This window comes from Psammomys obesus, unplaced genomic scaffold, assembly GCF_907164565.1.
Source record: "Psammomys obesus unplaced genomic scaffold, mPsaObe1.curated_primary_1811, whole genome shotgun sequence".
Taxonomy (NCBI): Eukaryota; Metazoa; Chordata; class Mammalia; order Rodentia; family Muridae; genus Psammomys; species Psammomys obesus.
This window is the reverse complement of record NW_026590062.1, coordinates 11,375,838-11,396,577: the sequence shown is the minus strand read 5'-3', so window position 1 is coordinate 11,396,577 and position 20,740 is coordinate 11,375,838. Positions and strand designations below refer to the sequence as shown.

The window sequence follows — 20,740 nt, the reverse complement described above, 5'->3', positions numbered from 1 at the left end:
TTCTTTTTTAATACTGGGGATAGAAACTAGGACCTCACACATGTTAGTCAAGTGCTCTACCACTGAGCTGCATCCCAGCCCTGGGAAGGCTTAATTTTAAGCCAGGCATTGACAAGCTACAGCCTGTGTTTCAAATCTGGTGTTGTGTTTTCGTGTTTGGCCTTTGAGCCAAGAAAGGTTTACATGTTTAGATAGATGGGGCGGTAGAGCAGCTACAAGTAAGCAGAGACCATAAGTGGCCTGGAACACAAAATCTGTTCTGACCCCTGCTAGGATGTTCGCTGGTCCTTGTTTTAAACAGAGAGCCTGCCGGGAAGATCTGTTCTTCTCATTCTGTATGACAACGAAAGGGAGAGGGCTCAGTCTTGTGTAGGAAGTAGGAATGGCTTTGGGGTCTAGACTGCTAGTGGAAGAATGTTGTTCTGTCTTAGTATTGTTGAATCTGCATCCATAGACCATGAGACTGCTTATGTCCTTGTTCTTAGAAAGTTTGCAGCAAATTCAGCAAAATTGAGAACAATTTAATGTACATATTTGTTCAGTCTAAGGACTACCTGTGTGTTCTTTTCTGGAAAAGGAAGCGTACACGGACAGAATTGAAGTAGCTCTTTAGAGACTGCTTAAATATACTCTGGTTGTGGATTTAAACAGCTTTTTTTAGTTGAGCTTTTTGCTCTTGATTATTCCAGAAGTTAAGAAGATAACTTGTTGTTCATGACAGGCATCCTTTTTTTTTTAATCTCCTGTTAATTAATGTGCCAAGCACTGTTTGCTCTATTATCTCATTGTAATCCTTACCACGATTCTCTATGATAGGTTTGATGCCCATTTTACAGATGAGGAAGCTGAGGCTTAGCTAAGAAGCTAAGTGACTGGCCCTAAGTCACACAGTAAGTAGCAGAGGCAGTGTCTAAGTCCAGGTCACCTAATGCCGAAGCCCTGGCTCTTGGCCATGTACCCTCTGCTTCTCTCTCAACCCTAGAGTTTCAGGAACACATCTCTGTCATGGGTCAGGGTTCAGGTCAGGTTGTAGGTACTTTCCTTTAAGTAGAGCTGTCACTGTGCATGTGCTGAAATGTGAAATCCACCACATTTCTGAAGAGCGAAACAAATTCTGTCATGTAATCTCTATCTTGGGTCGTGGGTATATCTGTCCCCTTAGTACCTCGCCTCCCTGGGAATACAGTCCCTTGTTCAACAGAGAGCTTTCGCTGGGAAGACGGCCAACAAGCTGATGGATGCCCTAAAGGACTCCGACCTCCTGCACTGGAAACACAGCCTGTCAGAGCTTATCGATATCAGCATTGCACAGAAAACGGCCATCTGGAGGCTGTACGGCCGCAGGTAGGTCTCTAGGCAGACTGCCAGAGCCACGGAGGTGGAGCCTTAGTGATAAGCAGTAGCTATCAAACTGGTCCTGTGCAAGTACGTCCCCCTTTGGAAGTTGTTCATGGAGGGGATTAGAGAAAATACTTCATCATCTGGAGACGTTTTATAGTCTGCATGGACTTGGCAAAGTCTTTCCTCCGTACACCGTTTACTCTTCCCGGCTGCTCTGTGTATAACTGGTGGGTGATCGCTCATCTGGTTCGCACATTTGATCTCAGGATCGTGAGTGTACTTGACCAGTGACCAGCTGGGGCTCAAAGCTAGAGCACCTGACCCTGAGCTGAGACCTCCCCACTTCCTGTTCGCATGCTGCATGGCCTCCTCGTGCAAGTCCAGGGCCCCCTCCCCACAGCTGCTTGTGTAGACAAGTTTGTTTCTCTGAGGTGTTTTCTCTGGCTGTCTGCAGCCACTGTCTGTTTTCCACTCAGCACCCCCATAGTTTGGAAGTAAACTTCTGAACCAGACTTTGCTCTGGAGCCCTGTCTCGATCACGCGTCCCCGAGATGGTCTGCTATTTCTAGGAATTCCGTAATGAAAGGAAGCGCCTCTTTACCAGTCTTGTTTTTGTATTTCAGATAATTTTTTGGCACGGTGTGCTCTGAAACAGCTGCCGACACTGGCCACTGCCTGCATTGCCAGAGCAGCCGGTGCCAGGATGGCATCGGGTCTGAATTTACCCGTGAAACCTAATTAGCATCCTGTGACCTCAGGGAACATCGAGGGTGGGGAGGTGGGGGGTGGGGTTCTGGGTGCTGTGTGCTCCCAGTTGTGAGGTACTCTACATTTCCTTGGGGCCTGCATACCCAGGATACCTCTGCTCTCCTTGGCCTGAGAGCAGGAGAGCTGGCTTGGGGAGGAGTTGCTTCCACACATCCAGAACTGCAAGGGTTAAGTCCACTGAGGATAACTGTAGGGTATGGCTTAGGGGCAGCCTGGGTCTGCTGCCTAAGGGGGAACCTGTCCCCTCTCCTCATCCAGCACCATGGCCCTGCAACAAGCCCAGATGCTGCTGAGCATGAACAGCCTGGAGTCCGTGAACGCGGGCGTGCAGCAGAACAACACGGAGTCCTTTGCCGTCGCTCTCTGCCACCTTGCAGAGCTACATGCAGAACAGGTGGGTTGGGTGTGTTAGCTTGTGATGTTGCTGTGGCAGAATTTCTAAGAAAACCTGACCAGAAAGGAGGCCAAGTACATCACAGCAGATGCATGTGGTCGTAGAGGTCTGTTCACCTCATGTTCCCAACATAGCCTCCAAGGTGTGCCCCATATGTTAAGTTTTGTTTGTGTTTTTAGTTTTTTGAGACGGGGTTTCTTTGTGTAGCCCTGGCTGTCCTGGACTCACTTTGTAGACCAGGCTGGCCTTGAACCCACAGAGATCTACCTGCCGCTGCCTCTTGAGTGCTAGGATTAAAGGTGTGTGTCACTGCTGCCCAACCCCAAATGCTAATTAAAAAGGGTGGCACCATCTCCCTGTGGCACCACTCTTGGGTTTTTGAGGAATTTTTCAAATAGGTGGCCTGACTAGTTAGCTTGTAGGGCACTGGGGGCTCTGCCATTTTTTTCCCCTAGTGCTTGAGAAAAGCACTGGGTATGTGTTAGGTTGGTCTGGTTGATGCAGGTCGCTGAAGAATGAAATCCCCCATGGAGAGTGTCTAAATGTGGAGTGTACAAAGTTTGTGAAATACAGGGTATTTTGACATCAGTGAAAGGAACACAAAGTTGGCTTCTTGTTTGTAAGAAATGGAGTATGCCAGGCATAGTGGCACACACCTTTAACTTCAGCACTCTGAGTTCAAGGCAAGTCTGATCCACATAGTGAGTTCCAGGACAGATGAGACTATATAGAAACACCCTGTCTCAAACATAAACAAACTAAAGAAGAGATGTAAATTTAAGGCAGCCTAGGTGTTCATGTGTGTCTGGAGGGGAGGAGAGAATATGATGATCCAGGTAGAACAGTGGTAACGAATGTTGCTCTCTGTGCTTCACGCTAGGCCTGTGCTTGGTGTTTTACATGTGTCATCTTGCTGAATCCTTTGGGAGCCTCATGAGCCCAGGGGGGTTTTTTGGTTGTTTATTTGTTTTTTGAAGATTTGTTTGTTTGTTTATGCATTGTTCTGCTGCATGTGTGCCTGCACGGGATCTCGTGGTTGTGAGCCACCATGTGGTTGCTAGGAATTGAACTCAGGACCTTTGGAAGAGTAGCCAGTGTTTTTAACCTCTGAGCCATTTCTCCAGCCCAAGCTCAGTTTATTTTATTCCTCTTCCATAGAACAAGAATCTGAGATCGGGGTAGTCTACCCACCAATATCTGTCATTCCTGTCTCTATCCCATATCCAGTTGACCCCAAAAAAGAGTAGGAATTGTCGTGATCTTGACTTGTGTCCCACATAATTGTGCACAATTGTCTTTGTAGGAGGTTAAAGTCCTGATGGGGCCGTAGGAGGTTTCCCTTAGTTAAACAATCTCCTGAAGAGAAATCTGGGGACTCTGAGTCCTGGGCCTCACAGAGCACACAAGCTGCCGTTTAAGCAGGTCTCCTTCGTCACAGTATTTCTCTTCACCCTTTGTGGTCTTTCTCACTGTTAGATGTAGCCCCAGCTTATACAGTAAAGAGCTCTCCAACTCGGTCATCTTTCAGTCTTTTCTGCGAACACAGGAAGGTTAGGCTGTGAAGGGTCCTGTGTGTCCCGCTGCCTGAGACATTCCACTCACTCACCCCCAGGTCAGAGGGCATATCATCTGTGTTTACTTTCTGCTTTCATCCAGGAATCTGATATGTTACTCTTCCATGTTTCTTTCTTGCCCCTTACTGGGGCTTCCCGTTGTGTTGATGGCCGCCTCCTTATGTCCTTAGCTGCTTCAGCAAGACTTTGATTTTAGAGTATCTACCTCGTGCGCTCGCTATGTGGAAGCCTGTTGGGTGTTTAATTACATAGGTCAGGCTGGCTGACTGTGGAAAAGCGGGCCTGTCCGAGCCTCTGTTTGCTCGCTTTGTCTCTGTTGCATTGTACTTTTTGGGGTGGCAGGACTGGGTGAGCTGTGAGGAACTTCGGGCCTTTTTGACCCTCCTGCAATCCCGAGGCCAGACCAGCTCTTTCTCTGAAGTTGTCAGCCCTTTTCTCTTCCAGAGTGACCTGGGGTCATCTTGTACCATTCCTTTCTGAGCCTTGGGAATGGCAGGTGCCACTGCTTTATTTTTTAAAGGGTGAATGACTTCAGCGTGTGCAAAGTTCTCTTGGTCTGAAGGTTGGGCAGCCATTTTGGTACCAGCTCAGCACTCTGTGGTAGACATAGACAGTGGACAGAACTGGCCTGTAAAAATCACGGAAGAAAAATGATTTTCTGCTACTGTAGTTCAGTGTGGTTTTTATTTCAGACAAAAGCTCAGTTGTGTGATTGATCATTCTAAATAGTGTACCACTTAGTGGAATGATTAGAGCAAACTGAAAAGCTTTTGCTAAAAATAACAGCATTTCCCAATACATACCTGTAAGAAAGGCATGAATGTATGTTCACAGAAGGACATGGATGTCCAAACACAAAAGAGAAAACTCAGTCTTGTTGAAATTACATTTAAGATAGTGGGTTGGCAAGATGGCTCAGTGGGTAAAAGACCTTGCTGCCAAGCCTGACAGCCTGGGTTTGATCCTTGGAGGTCACATGGTGGGAGATGTCCAGTTCCCCGCTGGTTGTCCTCTAACTATACGAATGCCGGGGTACACACACTGAATAAAAAATAAAAATAAAAAATCAAGGTAGTGAAACTATAGTTTCAGCCATTAAGTTAGGCAAAAGTGAGCCAGATGGTCTGGTACATGGCTTTAATCTCAGCACTTGCAGAGGCAGAGGCAGGTGGATCTCTGTGAGTTCAAGGCTAGCCTGGTCTACAAAGTGAGTCCAGGACAGCCAAGGCTACACAGAGAAACTTCAGTCTCAAAAAAAAAAAAAAAAAAAAAACCAAAGTGGGGCAGTGGTACCACACACCTTTAATCCCAGCACTCAGGAAAGAGACAGGAGGATATTTGTGAGTTTGAGGCCTACAGAGTGAGTTCAGGACAGCCAGTGATATACAGAGAAACCCTGTCTTGAAAAACCAAAAACAGACAAATAAATAAGTAAATAAATAATAAAAATTAGGCAAAAGACCTTAAAAGTGCCTCTCATTTCTCTGCCTATGAGGAAATAGTTGGGCATATATATGTATGCAAAATTACACGCACCAAGATAGTCAGTGCAACATTTATAAAGTGAAATTAGCCAGAAACAACCAAAATATATGTCCCCCGCCTCCTAACTGCTGGGGTAAAAGACGTGTGCCACCATGCCTGGCAGGTTATTTTCACGTATCAGTCTAGTTATATGTATTATTTTTTAATATTTTTTATTTTTAAATAATTTTATACATTCACTTGTATCCCAGCTGTAGCCCTCTTCCTCTTTTCCTCCCAATTCCCCCCTCCCTCCCTCCCTCATCTCCCCCCTGCCCCCTTTCGAGTCCACTGAGAGGGGGTGTCCTCCTCTCCTCCTTCCATCTGGCCCTAGCTTTTCAGGTATCTTCAGGATGGTTGCAGTATCCTTATCTGTGGCTAGCAAGACTGCTCCTCCCTCAGGGGAGGGGGAGCTCAATGAGCCAGACATTGAGTTCATGTCAGAAACAATTCCTGTCCCCCTTACTAGGGAACCCACTTGGATACTGAGCTACCATGGGCTATGTCTGAGCAGGTGTTGTAGGTTATATCCATGCATGGTCCTTGGTTGGATAAACAGTCTCAGAGAAGACCCCTGTGCCCAGATATATTTGGACCTTGTGGGGCTCCCTGTCTCCTCTAGGTTATACTAATTCCTCCTTCCTTTATATGAATCCCTACACTCTACCTAAGGCTTGGTTGTAGGTCTCAGCATCTGAGTTATATGTATTATTACTGGAAAAATCAAATCTTGTAAAAAATATTTTGCCAGATATTTTGCCACCTTTAATCCCAGCACTTACGAGGTGGAATGGTAGACAGGCGCATATCTGTTAGTGTAAGGCCAGCCTTCATGCAGAATTCCAGGCCAAACAGGGCTCATAGTGAAACCCTGTCAAAACACAAAACCCCACAATTTGTTGAATTCTAACCATGCAGTTACAGTTCAGTGTTACATTTATTTTACAAAAAAAAATAATATGCATAGTTATTTTTGGGTACTTCTATATTTTATATTTGTGAATATAAAAGAGGCTTATAGCTGGGTGTGGTGGCTCACGTCTTTAATCCCAGCACTTGGGAAAAGCAGAGGCAGGTGGATCCCTGTGAGTTCAAGGCTAGCCTGGTCTACAAAAGCAAGATCAGGACAGCCAGGGCTACACACACAGGAAAAAAAAAAAAAAGAGGCTTAGAAAGAGGCGATGTGCCAAACTTATCTGTGGCTCTCTGTGAGAGGGGTTACAAGTGACTTTTTTTCTTTGAGAGGAGCAACTATGCGACTGCATGCTCTGGAGCTCACCAGTCGAACAAGCTAGCCTGTAACTCACAACTGTTGTATGTCTCTGCCTCCCAAGAGCTGGCCTTGAGGCTATGAGCCACCAGGCCTGCTGTAATTTGTCTTATTTTTTTTTTCCTCCTAAAAAGAACTTTGCTTACCTGTATAATTCAAAATGGTTTTTAAGCTAGGCATGGTGGCACACACCTATAATCTCAACACTTGGGAGTTGGAGGCAGGGGGAGCAGGAAGTGTTCACAGCCAGGTTTAAGTAGTTATGGCCTCTCGGGCTGGTCTGGGTAGCAATGGGCCGCTGGCTTTTCAACCATGAGGCTAAGTGTGAACATTTTTTCTGAGTGGATTCTGGTCTGTGCTGTGTAATAAATGTACATGTGTATATCATGGCTGTACATCTATGAACCAAGTTGACTAAAGAGGTTGATAATAACTATATCTACAGAAAACGTTTTTACAATTAAAGTTTAACATGAAAAGATTTTTAAAAATAAATGAAATTCATTAGGACATATAATTAAAAAAAAAAAAAAGGGAACCTTGCTGTAACATTCAGTTCTCTGCCTGTTGTGTTCTAGCTTACTAGTGAAGAACAGGTAGGTCATGTGACCCTCCTGGGTGGGTGAGCTGGTATAACATCAGTGCTGGTATGCCAATCATCATGCCTCTCTGTTTTAGGGCTGTTTCCCGGCTGCTGCTGAAGTATTAAAACACCTGAGGGAAAGATTTCCACCCAACAGTCAGCATGCCCAGGTAACCTCCCTTTCTCATGCTGATGGATTTATTTCTGAAAAAAGTGCTTTTGGGTATAATGTAAAGTAGTGTTTTTGTTGTTGTTTTTTAAGATATGGTCAAATGTCTCACATGCTAGTGCCAAACTCTGCCTGGCTGAGGATGACATTGAACTTCTGTGCTCATGTCTGGCCCTCCCATGTGCTGGGATTGCAGTCATGTGCTACCACACCAGCTTATGTTATGCTTGGGATGAAACCCAAGGCTTCATGCACCCTGGGGTAGCATGTTTCTATTTGAGCTACCCTCTGGCCGTAAAGTGGGGCATGTTAGAGTCTTCCCTCAGAAAAACATTAAACTGCAAAGGAAGCAGTTTAAAGGTAGAGTGAGTACCTGTCAAGCACCCTCAGGTCCTCCTTCCATTCCCAGCACTGCAGAAAAGTAAGGTAGAAGGACGCATACAGGTGTTGCTTCCCAACATCCAGCTCGTGGGGCTGGAGAGGTGGCTCAGTGTTAAGAGCATGCACTGTTCTTCACAGGACCTGAGTTTAGTTTCCAACACCCAGTCAGCCAGCTCACCATCGCCTGTGACTACCGCTCCAGGGGATCCAATAGCCTCTTCAGTACTGTGCAGGCACCTGCACCCATATGCTGATATCCACACACAGACACAAACAAATTAAAAGAAAAACAAAACACAGGTGGGCCTGGATGTATTTTCTCACACTTTAATGAGAGGCAGAGGTGGGCACCTCTCTGGGTATGAAGCCAGCCTGGTCTACCTAGTGACTTTCATGCCAACTAGGGTTACATAGTGAGACCCTGTCTCAAAAATCAAACAGACAAAAAAGCCCAAATGGCTCAGGCTAGGGATGTGGCTGAGGTAGCGCTCAGTCTGGAAGTGCTCAGTCTGGAAAACAGGAGGGAAATAGAAGGCTCTAAAGTAAAAGTACCATCAAAGTAAAGCACAGTGTGAGTTGACAAGTGGACAAGTATCTATTTTGTGTTATGTTTGTTCTTCACAGCAGTACCTATGTAGTTCAGGCCAGCTTTGAACTCTTGATCCTCCTGCCTTAGTTTCCCAAGTGCCAGAATTACCACCAGAATTGCCACCACCAAATGTGGGCTTCTGTTTGCTCTTTTTAATTACTTGTAACAGTCAATAAATCAATAAATAACCTCAAACACAGGTATGTGAATTGTTAGGATGTTTGTTAAGCAAACCAGTATGCTTTGATATTGCCATTGAACAATAATGTTACTATTTTCTTTTTTGTATTTATTTTTTATTAGTTATGGATGCTGTGTGATCAAAAAATACAGTTTGACAGAGCAATGAATGATGGCAAATTCCATTTGGCTGATTCACTTGTTACAGGAATCACAGCACTTAATGGCATAGAAGGTGTATACAGGTAAGAAACTTGGAAAGCTGTCACCACAAAGCAAAAGAATTGTTTAAAATCTCCCATGTACGGTGTGTGTGCCTTGAGCAAGTGCCACAGTACATGTGTGGCTGTCAGAGGACAGCCTCAGGTGTTGGCCCTCCGCTTTGCTTGTTTCACAGAGGATCTCTCTTGTCTACTTCTGCCTATGTCAGAAGCAGAAGCTGGCCTGAGAGCTCAGAGATTCCTCCTTCTTCCATCTTTATGCGAGGAGTGCAGATGCCTGTGTTACTGTCCAGCTTTCACATGCTCTGGGCATCCAGTTCAGGCCATCAGGCTTGGCGCCAGGTGATTTATCAGCTCAGCCACCTCACTGGCTCCAAAACACATTTTACAGTTAATTAATTATTACCTTTGTTTTATGTGTCTGAGTGTTCTACTCGAATGTGTGTGCATGCAGCATGTGAATGCGCGGTGGCAGTGGAGGTCAGAAGCAGGTGTGGTGTGAGAGCTTTGTAACCAGTTAAGGGTGGGGTCAGCCACCTGGGTGCCTGGAGCTGAATCCAGGTATTCTGAAAGAGGAACAAGTGCTTTTAAGGGCTGAGCCACCTCCCCCCAAATTTTTTGTTAAAACAGGGTTTCTCCATGTAGCACTGGCTGACTGGAACTTGTTCTGTAGACTAGGGTGGCCTCAAACTCAGCCAAAATAATTTTTAAAAATTTACTATGCTTTTGTTTGTGCATTAAATAACAATTTACTTGCAGCTTTAGTTGAAATAAAATCGATAATCATTACCATCTGGGTATGGTAGCACATGCCTTAAACCTCAGCACTAGGGAGGCAGAGGCAGACAGATCCCTGTGAGTTCTAGGACAACCTGGTTTACATAGTTTCAGTACACCCAGGTTTATGTAGAGAGACTCTGTCCCAAGCAAACAAACACACAACAAAAAATAGATAATTAAAATTAAGAAAATAAATATCTCCTAGAGATAGTAACTGAGATTTGGATAGCTATAACCCAAGACTTTAATGATTTTTTATTATGTTTTATTTACTCATTTTGTGTGTCTGTGTGAGCATGTATGTGCCATAGTGCACGTGTGGATATTAAACAGTAAATTTTAGGACTTAGTTCTTTGCTTCCATTATGTGGGTCCCAGGGATTGAACTCAGGTCATCATGCTTGGAGCCAGCCCTTTTGCTTTTTGAGCCAGCTAAACTTTTGTCTGCATACACCCATCCATGCATTGTCTGGTTTTCTGAGGCAGGGTCTCATGGAGCTTAGGCTGGCCTCAAATGTGGCGTATAGCCGCAGATGCCTTTCACCCTCCAGTCTCCACTTCCCAAACGCTGGGATCACACCTGGTGGTGGCAGCTGCCGCCGAATTTCAATATCTTCTTCTTCCTCCTCTTTCTTCTTGTCACCTTCCTTTTCTTTAACAAAAATTAAATCAGTTTTTTTCCTCTTTAGAGGTTAGCAGTCCTGCTGAGTAGATCCTTGATCCCAGATGGTTATGGTTGAAACATCTGCAGACTTCTGTGTAACCATTACTGTTTGACTGTTTCAGAAAAGCAGTTGTAATGCAAGCTCAGAACCAAATGACAGAGGCACACAAACTTCTGCAGAAGTTGCTGACATACTGTCAGAAGTTAAAGAACACAGAAATGGTCATCAGGTAAGCAGTCTCTCAGGTGTCCCTCGGGTGAATGGCAGTGGATCTTCTTATCCCATTTTCCTCTCTGTGCGCAGCGTCCTCCTGTCAGTGGCAGAGCTGTACTGGCGATCTTCCTCCCCAACCATTGCGATGCCTGTGCTCCTGGAGGCTCTGGCCCTCTCCAAAGAATACCGATTACAGTACTTGGCCTCAGAAACTGTGCTCAACTTAGCTTATGCCCAGGTAAGCCAGTGTTTTTTGTCCTGTGGGGTACTGTGCCAGTTGAGGGTGTTATGTCTATGTGTACAGGGTGCGTGTGGAGGTCAAAGTCAGCCTTGGGTGTCATTTTGAGTCCCTGCCTGTGCTTGTCATTTAGGCGAGGCTGGCTAGCCTTTGTGCTCCAGAGATCCTCATACCTCTGCTGCCCCATCACTGGGACCACAGACACATGTCACTGTGTCCAGCTTGTTATGTGCTTGCTTGGGAAGCAAACTGAGGCCCGTGGTTTGCACGGCAGGCATGTTAGCAACTGAACCGCCTACTTCCCAAGTGCAGCCTCCTCACCATGCAGGCTTTTCATGTCATACTAGGGGTGTGGACTCCAGCCATCTTCTCAGCCTCCTCATATGCAAGGTTTTGTCTGAATACCTGTTTTCAGTTTTCTTAGACAGCTAAGAATGGAGTTGTTGAATCATATGGTAATTTTAATTTCTTTTAGAAACTGCTTAACTATTTTTGGCACAAATGGTACTAAATGGTTCATAGTGCCCTCATCATTTTTGTGTTCTGAGTAACAATGTATTAAGGGTTCCGATATACCCTGAATTGTCAAGACTTAAGAATTTACCAGCACTGGAATTTTGTAATTTTCATTACCATATTGTGTGTGAGGAGGTGGCTTATTGTGGTTTTGGTATTCTGGTCTCAGGTGAGATTTTGATGATATTTTGAGCATCATTATTTGTTTGTGTGTATGTGCATATGAATGCCTTCAGAGTTGAGAAGAGGGTGTTGAATCCCTTGGACCTAGGATGGTAGTGGCCCCATGTGGGTGCTGGGAACTGAATTCGGGTTCTTTGTAACCATGGCTGAGCCATCTCTCTAGCCATTTTTTAGCATTTCTAATTGTTATTCTTTTGTTTGTTTGTTTTTGATATAAACAAAACAAGCTCTGTGGCTCAGGCTGGCCTAAAACTTGGGGTCCTCTTGCCTCTGCATCCCAAGTGCTATTATGCCACAAAACCTGGCTTACTTCCACCCTACTTTGAGGCAGAGTCTTTCTGAGTACTATGAGCTAACTCAGAACTCACTATCTAGACCAGGCTGACCTCAAACTTGGAGCTGTCCTCCATCCAACCTTTGCTCCATTGTGCCAAGATTACAGATGTTCATCCTAAGAAATGGTTGTCAAATATAAGATCATGAAGATTTTCCCTTTAGTTTTCTACAATTTTAGCACTTGTACTTAGGTCTTTGAAATTTCTATGTGTATATAAAGTGTGTGTATCTGTTCATGTATGTACGTATGTTTGTGCTGGTACGCATGTGTACATATTTGTGTGGAGACCAGAGATCAACCTTGGGTGTCTTCTTCAGTTGTTCTTCATCTTATTTCTATTTTTTAAAATAATTATTTATTTTTATTTTATGTGTATTGGTGTTTTGCCTGCATGTATGCCTATGTGAGGGTATCAGATCTTAGAGTTTCAGACAATTGTGAGCTGCCATGTAGATGCTGGGAATTGAACCTGGGGTCCTCTGGAAAAGCAGCCAGTGTCCTTAACTGATGAGCCATTCTCCAGCCCCCTTCACCTTCTTTCTTGAGGCAGAGTCTTCCATTGAACCTGGAAATCATTAATTCAGCCATGCTGGCAGCCAGTAAGCCCGGTCTTTGCCTTCTCAGTGCTAGGGTTAGACATAGACATTTAGGATGAATTCTAGGGATCAAGCGTAGGTCCCCATATTTGCATGGCAGTCACTTTATAGATTCAGCCATTGTTCCAGCCCAGATCTTTGAATTATTTTAAGTTTTTTTTTAATGTATATTATATACCTTTCATTATTTTGTTTGTCAAAACAAACTGTTTTATTGAAATTTATTGGAAGGACTTTTTTCAGGGTAGGTGTGGTGGTACACATTTTTAATCCCAGCACTTGGAGGCAGAGGCAGGTAGATCTCTGAGTTCTAGGACAGCCAGGGCTATACAGAGAAACCCTGTCTCAAGAAAACAAACAAAACTTTTTTCTTTCAGTAAAAGAATGTTGGCGCCTTTGAGAAAAATCAATCCGTGCTAAAGGTTGTATACATACATGTATACATATAATATGCGCACACACACACACACACACACACACACATATATATATATATATATATATATACCTATCTGTATGTGTATAAGTATATGTATACATACATACATATGTATTCAGTTGATCCGTGGACTCTACATTGTATTTAATTGCCCATATGTTTTTTCTTATATCAATAGTGCCATATCATGTATAAATTATTTTTAAGATAGGATCTCTGTAGCCCAGGCCAGCCTCAAACATACAGCACTTCTGCCTTAGCCTCCCTAGTGCCAGCTCTGATGTTTAGGGCTCCTCCCTCTGCTGCTGGAGATCAAAGAAGAAAGTAAGAGTCACCATAGCCTTCCACCATCATGTCTGTCATTGCTAAATCTCTTTGTAAAAGCAGAACTTTACCCCTGGACTAGGTTGTGCATATCTGTGCACTTGAGATTCTCGACAGAGAACTGAGACGGAGGTTGGAGAACTCATGCCCTATGAGGCCAACCTAGGCTACACAGTGAGTTGCAGTCTAGCCTGGGCTACAAAGACCTTGTCATAAATAAAACCAAACCAAACCCAAATAAAATGATACAAAAAGGAAAAATAAATAAGACAAAGCTTTCCATGGTACAAATGACCACTTTCTGCTGGATCTATTGAAGTCATACTACTGCTGTGTGCCTGTATTCTCTGGGAGTGTGTTGTGCAGGCTGAGATAAGCACTCAGGAGAAAACGCCCAGAACCTGGCTCCTCCTTGTCAGTGGGCGCAGGGCATGGGAGTGTACAGTGGTCTGCCATTTCTCTTTCAGCTCATCCTTGGGATCCCAGAGCAGGCACTGACCCTTCTCCACATGGCCATTGAGCCCATACTGGCTGATGGCGCTATCCTGGACAAAGGCCGGGCCATGTTCTTAGTGTCCAAGTGCCAAGTGGCTTCAGCAGCTTCCTATGACCCAGTGAAAAGAGCAGAAGGTAGGGGCTATATGAAGACTGTCTGGCTTGCCCAGCAATTGCGTTTGCTTGCTGCTTCTCCCCAGCCCTAGCATTCTAATTTTTAATTTTAATTTTTAAAACCAAAAGAAGGAAGACAAAGCTTTCTATAGTATGGTGGGGGTATTTTCTTCCATATTGTAAAGAGTGAAGAATATAAGAATATCTGGTGTGTGCTGAATCTAGACAGCAAGTTTTGAGAACTCACATGTTAAATGTTGATTTTCCTCTCCCCCATTGTCAGCTCTGGAGGCCGCCATCGAGAACCTCAATGAAGCCAAGAACTACTTTGCAAAAGTTGACTGTAGAGAGCGAATCAGAGATGTTGCTTACTTCCAAGCCAGACTCTACCACGCCCTGGGCAAGACCCAGGAGAGGAACCGCTGTGCCATGATCTTCCGGCAGCTGCATCAGGAGTTGCCCTCCCATGGGGTGCCTTTGATTAACCATCTCTAGAAAAGACTTCCTGCTCGCTGTTCTGTGGAGTATCAGTCCCGCTCTGGGCTTGTGTCTCACCCTGTGCTTAAATAGTGGGTCGTGAGATGCTGTCTTGTCAATAAACTGTTCTGGTCTGTGGTGCTCTTTTCTGGGCTGAATTGTCAGTGTCTTTACAGGAACTGTATATATCCTCTTAAGAAGCTGCTTACAGGGAGACTAGTGGCCCAGGCCTTTAATCCCTGCACTTGGGAGGTAGAGGACAGCCTAGTCTGCAAATACTTCAGTTCTGTATCTCTAATTTTATTCTCTGGTCGGACATACCCCTCTTAGCACTTTCTGAATTCCCATGCTTATCATCTTAGACCACAGAGAACTAAAATGCTTCCAGGGAAAGGGCTCCACTGTTTATTTCACATCCAACTGCGTCCTGTCTTGGTAATTTTCAGGCAGGGTAATTTTTTTTTTTTTAAAGTGCTGTAAAGAACATAAGTGTTTGCTACAGTTGACCAAAGTGTGGCAAAGCCCTGGACCAATCAGGCAAGCCAGTGCTACACAGCGAGACTCCTTTTTCAAAAAAACAAAAGAGCTGGGGAGATGGAAAGTGTGGGGACCAAAAGTTTGGATTTCCAGACCCACATAAAAGTAGAGGGGGCTTGAGCCACCTACTGTCCCAGCACTCAGGGGCAGAGGTGGGACTGCCCAAGCGAGCTGCTGAGCAGAGGAGCAGAATCACTGGGCTCCGGATTCAGTGAGGGAACCTGAGACTTAGTCAAGTGGAGAGCATGGAGGGGGTCAGCTAGCATCTAGCTCTGCCTCCCCTCCCCCAAGATATGCACAAAGGTACATGAGTTCTCGTGCATGTGTGCCCACAAAATTGCATGTAAAAAGAATGTTAAGGGCTGGCAAAAATGTGTCATTGGGTAAAGGAGTTTGCCATACAGATTGGACATCCTGAGTTCCATCCCCTAGACCCATATAAAAGCGGATGGAGGGTTGGAGAGATGGCTCAGCGGTTAAGAGAACTGACTGCTCTTCGAAAGGCCCCGGGTTCAACTCCCAGTGCCCGGCAGCTCACAGTTGTGTGTAACTCCACGGTCTAACAGCCTGGCATAGACATACATGCACACAAAACACCTATGTGCATAAAAGAAAAAGGATGGGTGGAGAAACCCCCACTTTATATAGCTGTCTTCTGACTGCCATGCGCATGCCCCTAATAAAAAGATTTACTACTTTGTTGTGGTTTTTGTTTTCCCCAGTGCTGAGGATCCACTGCAGGGCCCAGGCCGGGCAAGTGCTCTACCACCAGCTGCAGCCCAGCAGGCTTTCATGGGTTTGCTTCTGCTGCTTCCCTTCTGTCAGCCTGAGTGGGTTCTTGCTAGTTCACAAGCATGTGCCAGTCAGTTCCCGCCTGCAGATAAAAAGGAGAGATTATCTTTAGGTTTATTTATTTTGTGCTATTAACAATAGCTGTTTTGTTTTTCTGTGGCTCTTTTCCATGCATGTGCATTTCTATAGGTAAGTGAGACGTTATGATAAAATCTAGCAATTCAGGAGGTGATTTTAAGGGAAAGGGTGTGAAGCTTAAAGGGGCCTGTAAGCTCTCCTTGAGCACTGTCATAAGCAGAGTTCGTCAATCATTGGGCAAATTCCTGTTTCACAGCCAAGCCAGCACACACTGGAAGAGCTCATCCTAAAGCCACAGGGAACCAACCAAATTTTGCAGCTTCTGTCATTGGCCCTTTCTCTGTTAAATTTAAAGTTCCTAATGAGAAAGAGTTTCTCACTGAAGCAGTGAAAAACAACTTCATCGGTAAGGGAGTATTTGCTGGCCAAAGACAGCTGCTCTGAAGATCAGCTCACAGTAGTAGAGGCTCGAATTTGAGTGTTGATGTTTAAAAATCTTTAATTTCTGTGGAGGTTGTATTTGTAGAAATGAAATCTTAATAATGGCTGTGTAGTTTAAAAATTTTTCTTCTAGAAACTCTATGCGGCGTTGGATTTTCCTTTATGTTTTTGTTTTGTTTTTCTTAGACACTGTAGCCCAGGTTGACCTCAAACTTGGATCTTCTACCTCAGCCTCCCTGGAGTCATAGGTAAACAGCTGTGTGCCATTGCACCTGGCTGATACCTGTTTGGGGTTGGCGCTACACCACCAGCCCCTGTCACCATTTATTATATTAAATACAATAGAGGTGCATGAACAGGAAACCGCAGGGCTGTCCAGGTGGACCAGGACTGACTGGAATTTGTAGGGCCGCATGAGGTTTCTGGTATAATGTTTCAGGCGCTAGGCTGTAGTGCCTCTACCGAGTGTGGAACATAAAGAACGGGACTTAATCTCCAGCATCCTTTCTCCTATTAAATAAAAAATAAAAATGGCAATAACAGAGTCTGTTGTTTTGTTTTGTTTTGAGACAAAGTCTCACTATACAGCCCTTGCTGGCCTAGAACCTGCTGTTTAGACCAGGCTGGCCTCAAACTGACAAGAGATCTGCCTGCCTCTGCCTCCAGAGTCCTGGGGTTAAATCAGTGCCACCACTTCTTAAACCCAAGTACTGAGGCCCTTTTTGTTTGTTCTTGGAGACAGGGTTTCTCTGTGTAATAGCCCTGGCTGTCCTGGCCTCGCATTCAGAGATCCTGCCTGCCTCTGCCTCCCCAAATACTGGGATTACAGGCGTGAGCCACTCCACCCGGCTACCGAGGCCCTTCTGAGCACAGATCGATGCCTGGTTTCACCCACAAAGCCACCTATCTGGCCCTGCTCTCAGCTAGCTGACATTCATCCCCGCAAGGAAGCGGTCAGCCGTGCATGCCAGGTGTCAGTGACTCAGCCTCTGAGGCTGGTCTTCGGCAGGAGATGGTTCGAATGGAAAATAGAATATCAGAGTGACCCCGAAACACAGAACTATCTGGGTGATACCTAACTGGCTTTTAATTTTTTTTTTTTTTCTTAATGGAGTGTGTGGTGGGAGAAGGAAGCCAGTAATTATGTTATGTAATGGCGTAATTCCAGGTGATTTCACATTAAAGGTCTCAGAATGGATTAAATGGGAAAGCGGTCTGGTGAGAGGAATGAAAGCTTTGTAGTCACTGAGCATTTGGGCCTATCCCAGGGGCCTTCAGAAATTGTCCGCAAAGGAAAGGGGAAAGGTGTTTTGACCCAGAACCCCAGTGGGCACTCCACCCAGCGGGTTCAGTGGCGTGCTTCCTGACCTAGATCAGAGTAGGTAACATTTACAGAGTGGCCTTTGTGAATGCCGTACACAGATATTCACATTTCTAGGGCGGGAGAGGCGGCTCTGTGGTTAAGAGCTCTTGCTGCTCTTCCAGAGAGGACCCACGTTCAGTTTCCAGCACCCCCGACATTGGAAAGCTCACAAGAGAATTGAACTACAGCTCCAGGGGATACAAGGCTGTGTTTAAGGCACCTGCACACATGTGACACAGACATACGAATAAAATAATTTGTTTTTAAATCAACCCTGTATTTCACCTCACAACAGTCTTTTTTTTTTTCCTGATATAAAGGAGAAGGCAGGAGTGAGGACAGCGGGAAGGGGTATGAGCAATGAGTGATCCATGAGGGGGGAGGGTCAGAGAGAGAGAGAAAGGGGGTACCCAGGAAGGAGAACATGGTGGTAGAGGGAAGCTGGAACACAGACAGGGCCACAGCAGTCTTAAAGAATGGGCAATAGTGTTGTTTCAGTTATGGCAGGTGACATTGGGACATAAGGAGGTGAAATCCCTTGGCCAAAGTCGTGCAATGATCAGGTTGTAGACCTGGGATCCTAATGTCCTCTGCATTACTCAGATCCCACTGCTTTGAAAGGGCTTGTGCCTGTGATGTATTTGTGAATACTTCTGTTTGTTGACTACTTGTGCCGTTTATCCAGTAGCCAGCATGTACCAGACACCACTAAAAACTTATTTCCATCTCCGACACTGGACACGCAGTACCCATCCCATTTCAGCAATGAGGAAACAGCCCCAAGTGTGGCCAGAGCCAGCCCTGTCAGTGGTTAAGGACTAGAAGGAAGAAAGAGATTCAGTTGTGGGGTGACAGTCTCTACAGCCCATGCCCTTCATCTGTCCCAAGCAGTCTTCGCCTTCACCTGTACGCCTGGGCTTTGTCCACTTGTTTCGAGTATTCAGTCGTGTCCTGATGTTTTTCTTCTTGCGTATGTGTGCAAGGATGGGGGGAAGAGCTCTCCCATACATACTCCCTGACATCTTTTATGAGGCTATTTGTATTGAGGACTTAGAAACCTGTGGTCTCACTGTCTGCAGAGGTAGTTTTTCGAGGCCTCTTTTAGCTGTTGTTCTGTTGAAGAATAAGAACTCAACAAAACAAATTCGTTGGTGATGTGAATCCTACTCTCTTGTTCTAGATGCTCAGGCCCACGCGGCAGAACATGAGTGGAACGCAGGCTAGCTCAGGAAGGAGGGGCAAAGCCTTGAAAGGACGGTGTGAAGCCATCCACGTGGGAGAGAAAGGATGAACGCTTAGATTTTCCATGCCTTCCCCCTCCACAGGGCTTAAGTTTTCCTTAAAAAAATAAACTCAGATGCCATGTTTACTTATTTTCCTGGCAATCTGTGTTGTCAGGACAACAAGATCTGTTTGCCTAGAATAGGATTTTCTGGCGTTCTTGGAGGGGGAGATGGAAATGGAAAGCTAACTCTTGTTTTTGTATCTCTAAGAAGAAAATGATTTCTTTGTGTGGGATGGCTCCTAGCACGAAAGGAGCTGAATGGCAATGACAGGCAATTATAGTGTTCTGCACTTTGTTCTAATTTGCTTTAATAAGACAGGCACATAAACTGATGGGATTTTTAGCACTGTGCTAAGTATATTGGTAGTTAGCATCAGTGAGCACTTGGGTGCAAGGCACTGAGCTAATATTTTCACACACATTATTGTGTAGAAACCCCAGGCCAAGTCTGTGTGCTCTGCACTATTACCTCTGTCTGACAGCTGATGAATTCAAACTGGGAGGGATCAAGTCCATGGGCCAAGCTTACAGACCTGGTAATTGGTGGATAAAAGACTTGAATAAAGTCCATCTCATCCCAGAGTCACTGCCTTTCCACCTCTGTGCTGAGTTACACAAACACTAAAGTCAAAACCGGTGAGCGGTGCTCAAGGCGTATAGCTCAGCGGTGGAATGTTTACTTAGCATGGACAAGACCATTGGTTTGATTCCCCAGCACCACAAAACAAACAACTCGAGTGAAGAAGGAAAGAATAAAGACAACAGGGTTGGCTGAGCATCAAATAAAGTGAGAGCCCATAGAGGTCAGAAGAGGGAGTCAGATTTCCTGGAGCTGGGGCTACGGGGGGTTGAGTCATCTTGTGGGTATTGGGAATTGAACCCAAGTCCTCTGCAAGAGCAATGAGTACTCTTAACTGCCAAGCCATCTTTCCAGCCCCTGTATGCGTGTCTTTAAACTTTCTTTAGTACTTAAATTTACACTGAGTTTTTGTCAGTGTTTCTAGTGTTATAATAAAACATACATTAAAAACATTAAAATACATTAAAAAAATTAAAAACATGGGCAATTTAGTAAAACATGACATAGTCATAGAGAGTTGTATATTTTAACAAATAATGGGAATGAACACTGGGGTCTATTTTGGTTACCTTAAGAAAGCAAGGTTGTCCAAATGTTTTTTTTTTTTTTCCTTTGCCCACAGGCTATCTATCTATCTATCTATCTATCTATCTATCTATCTATCTATTTACTTTTATGGCCTGAACCAATGAGTTTATGGGACTTACTTAGAGCAGCATGGGTGACAGCTTCCTTGCTTCAAAGTGCCCCCTTCTTATGGATGATGGCTCGGGGAAACTGCTTCATGGAGTGCCTGCTATTTGGCAACACACAGGAAAACTGTCTGGAAATCACCCTTTGACGTTTATAATAAAGTTTTATTAGGGCACTGCCACATCCATTGATTTATTATTGTCTGTGGCTGCTAAATGGCAGGATTGAACCATCATGGTTGAAAGCAGGGGGTAGAGCCTGAAATGTTGACCTTATGGTCTTTTAAAGAAAAAGTTTGCCAATACTTGCGTTATCATTAATGACCCCAAAGCGACCCCTACCCCACTAGCCCTAATATCTATTTGGGATGAGGGGGCCATACAACACAGAAAAATACAATATCATGTGGCCACTACTCAGCATTGACTGTTGTTAACACTTTGCAGCTTGCTTCACAACCATTTATAGAGGAAAAGAGTATTACAACATCTTCCTACACTCCCTGTCCCCTTCTCTGCCCTCAGTTCCCTCCCTCCTTCCTTCCTTCCTTCCCTCCTTCCTTCCTTCCTTCCTTCCTTCCTTCCTTCCTTCCTTCCTTCC

At 44.9% G+C, this 20,740-nt stretch overlaps 1 protein-coding gene across 2 annotated transcripts in view; it reads left to right on the top strand.

Annotated features, from left to right (window-relative positions):
• The window catches only part of Anapc5 (anaphase promoting complex subunit 5), a 32,852-nt gene extending 18,335 nt beyond the window's left edge, over nucleotides 1-14,517 (top strand). The window contains exons 10-17 of one of the 2 annotated variants that reach the window (XM_055605995.1): nucleotides 1,202-1,344; nucleotides 2,368-2,503; nucleotides 7,550-7,624; nucleotides 8,897-9,018; nucleotides 10,561-10,668; nucleotides 10,743-10,890; nucleotides 13,753-13,915; nucleotides 14,178-14,517. In XM_055605995.1, the coding sequence (XP_055461970.1) occupies nucleotides 1,202-1,344; nucleotides 2,368-2,503; nucleotides 7,550-7,624; nucleotides 8,897-9,018; nucleotides 10,561-10,668; nucleotides 10,743-10,890; nucleotides 13,753-13,915; nucleotides 14,178-14,389 (1,107 nt within the window). In that variant the 3' untranslated portion in view covers nucleotides 14,390-14,517. Of the gene's footprint in view, nucleotides 1-1,162; nucleotides 1,345-2,367; nucleotides 2,504-7,549; nucleotides 7,625-8,896; nucleotides 9,019-10,560; nucleotides 10,669-10,742; nucleotides 10,891-13,752; nucleotides 13,916-14,177 lie in introns of both variants that reach the window. The other variant, XM_055605994.1, reaches the window with a different exon arrangement.
• Nucleotides 14,518-20,740: the final 6,223 nt, after the last annotated feature.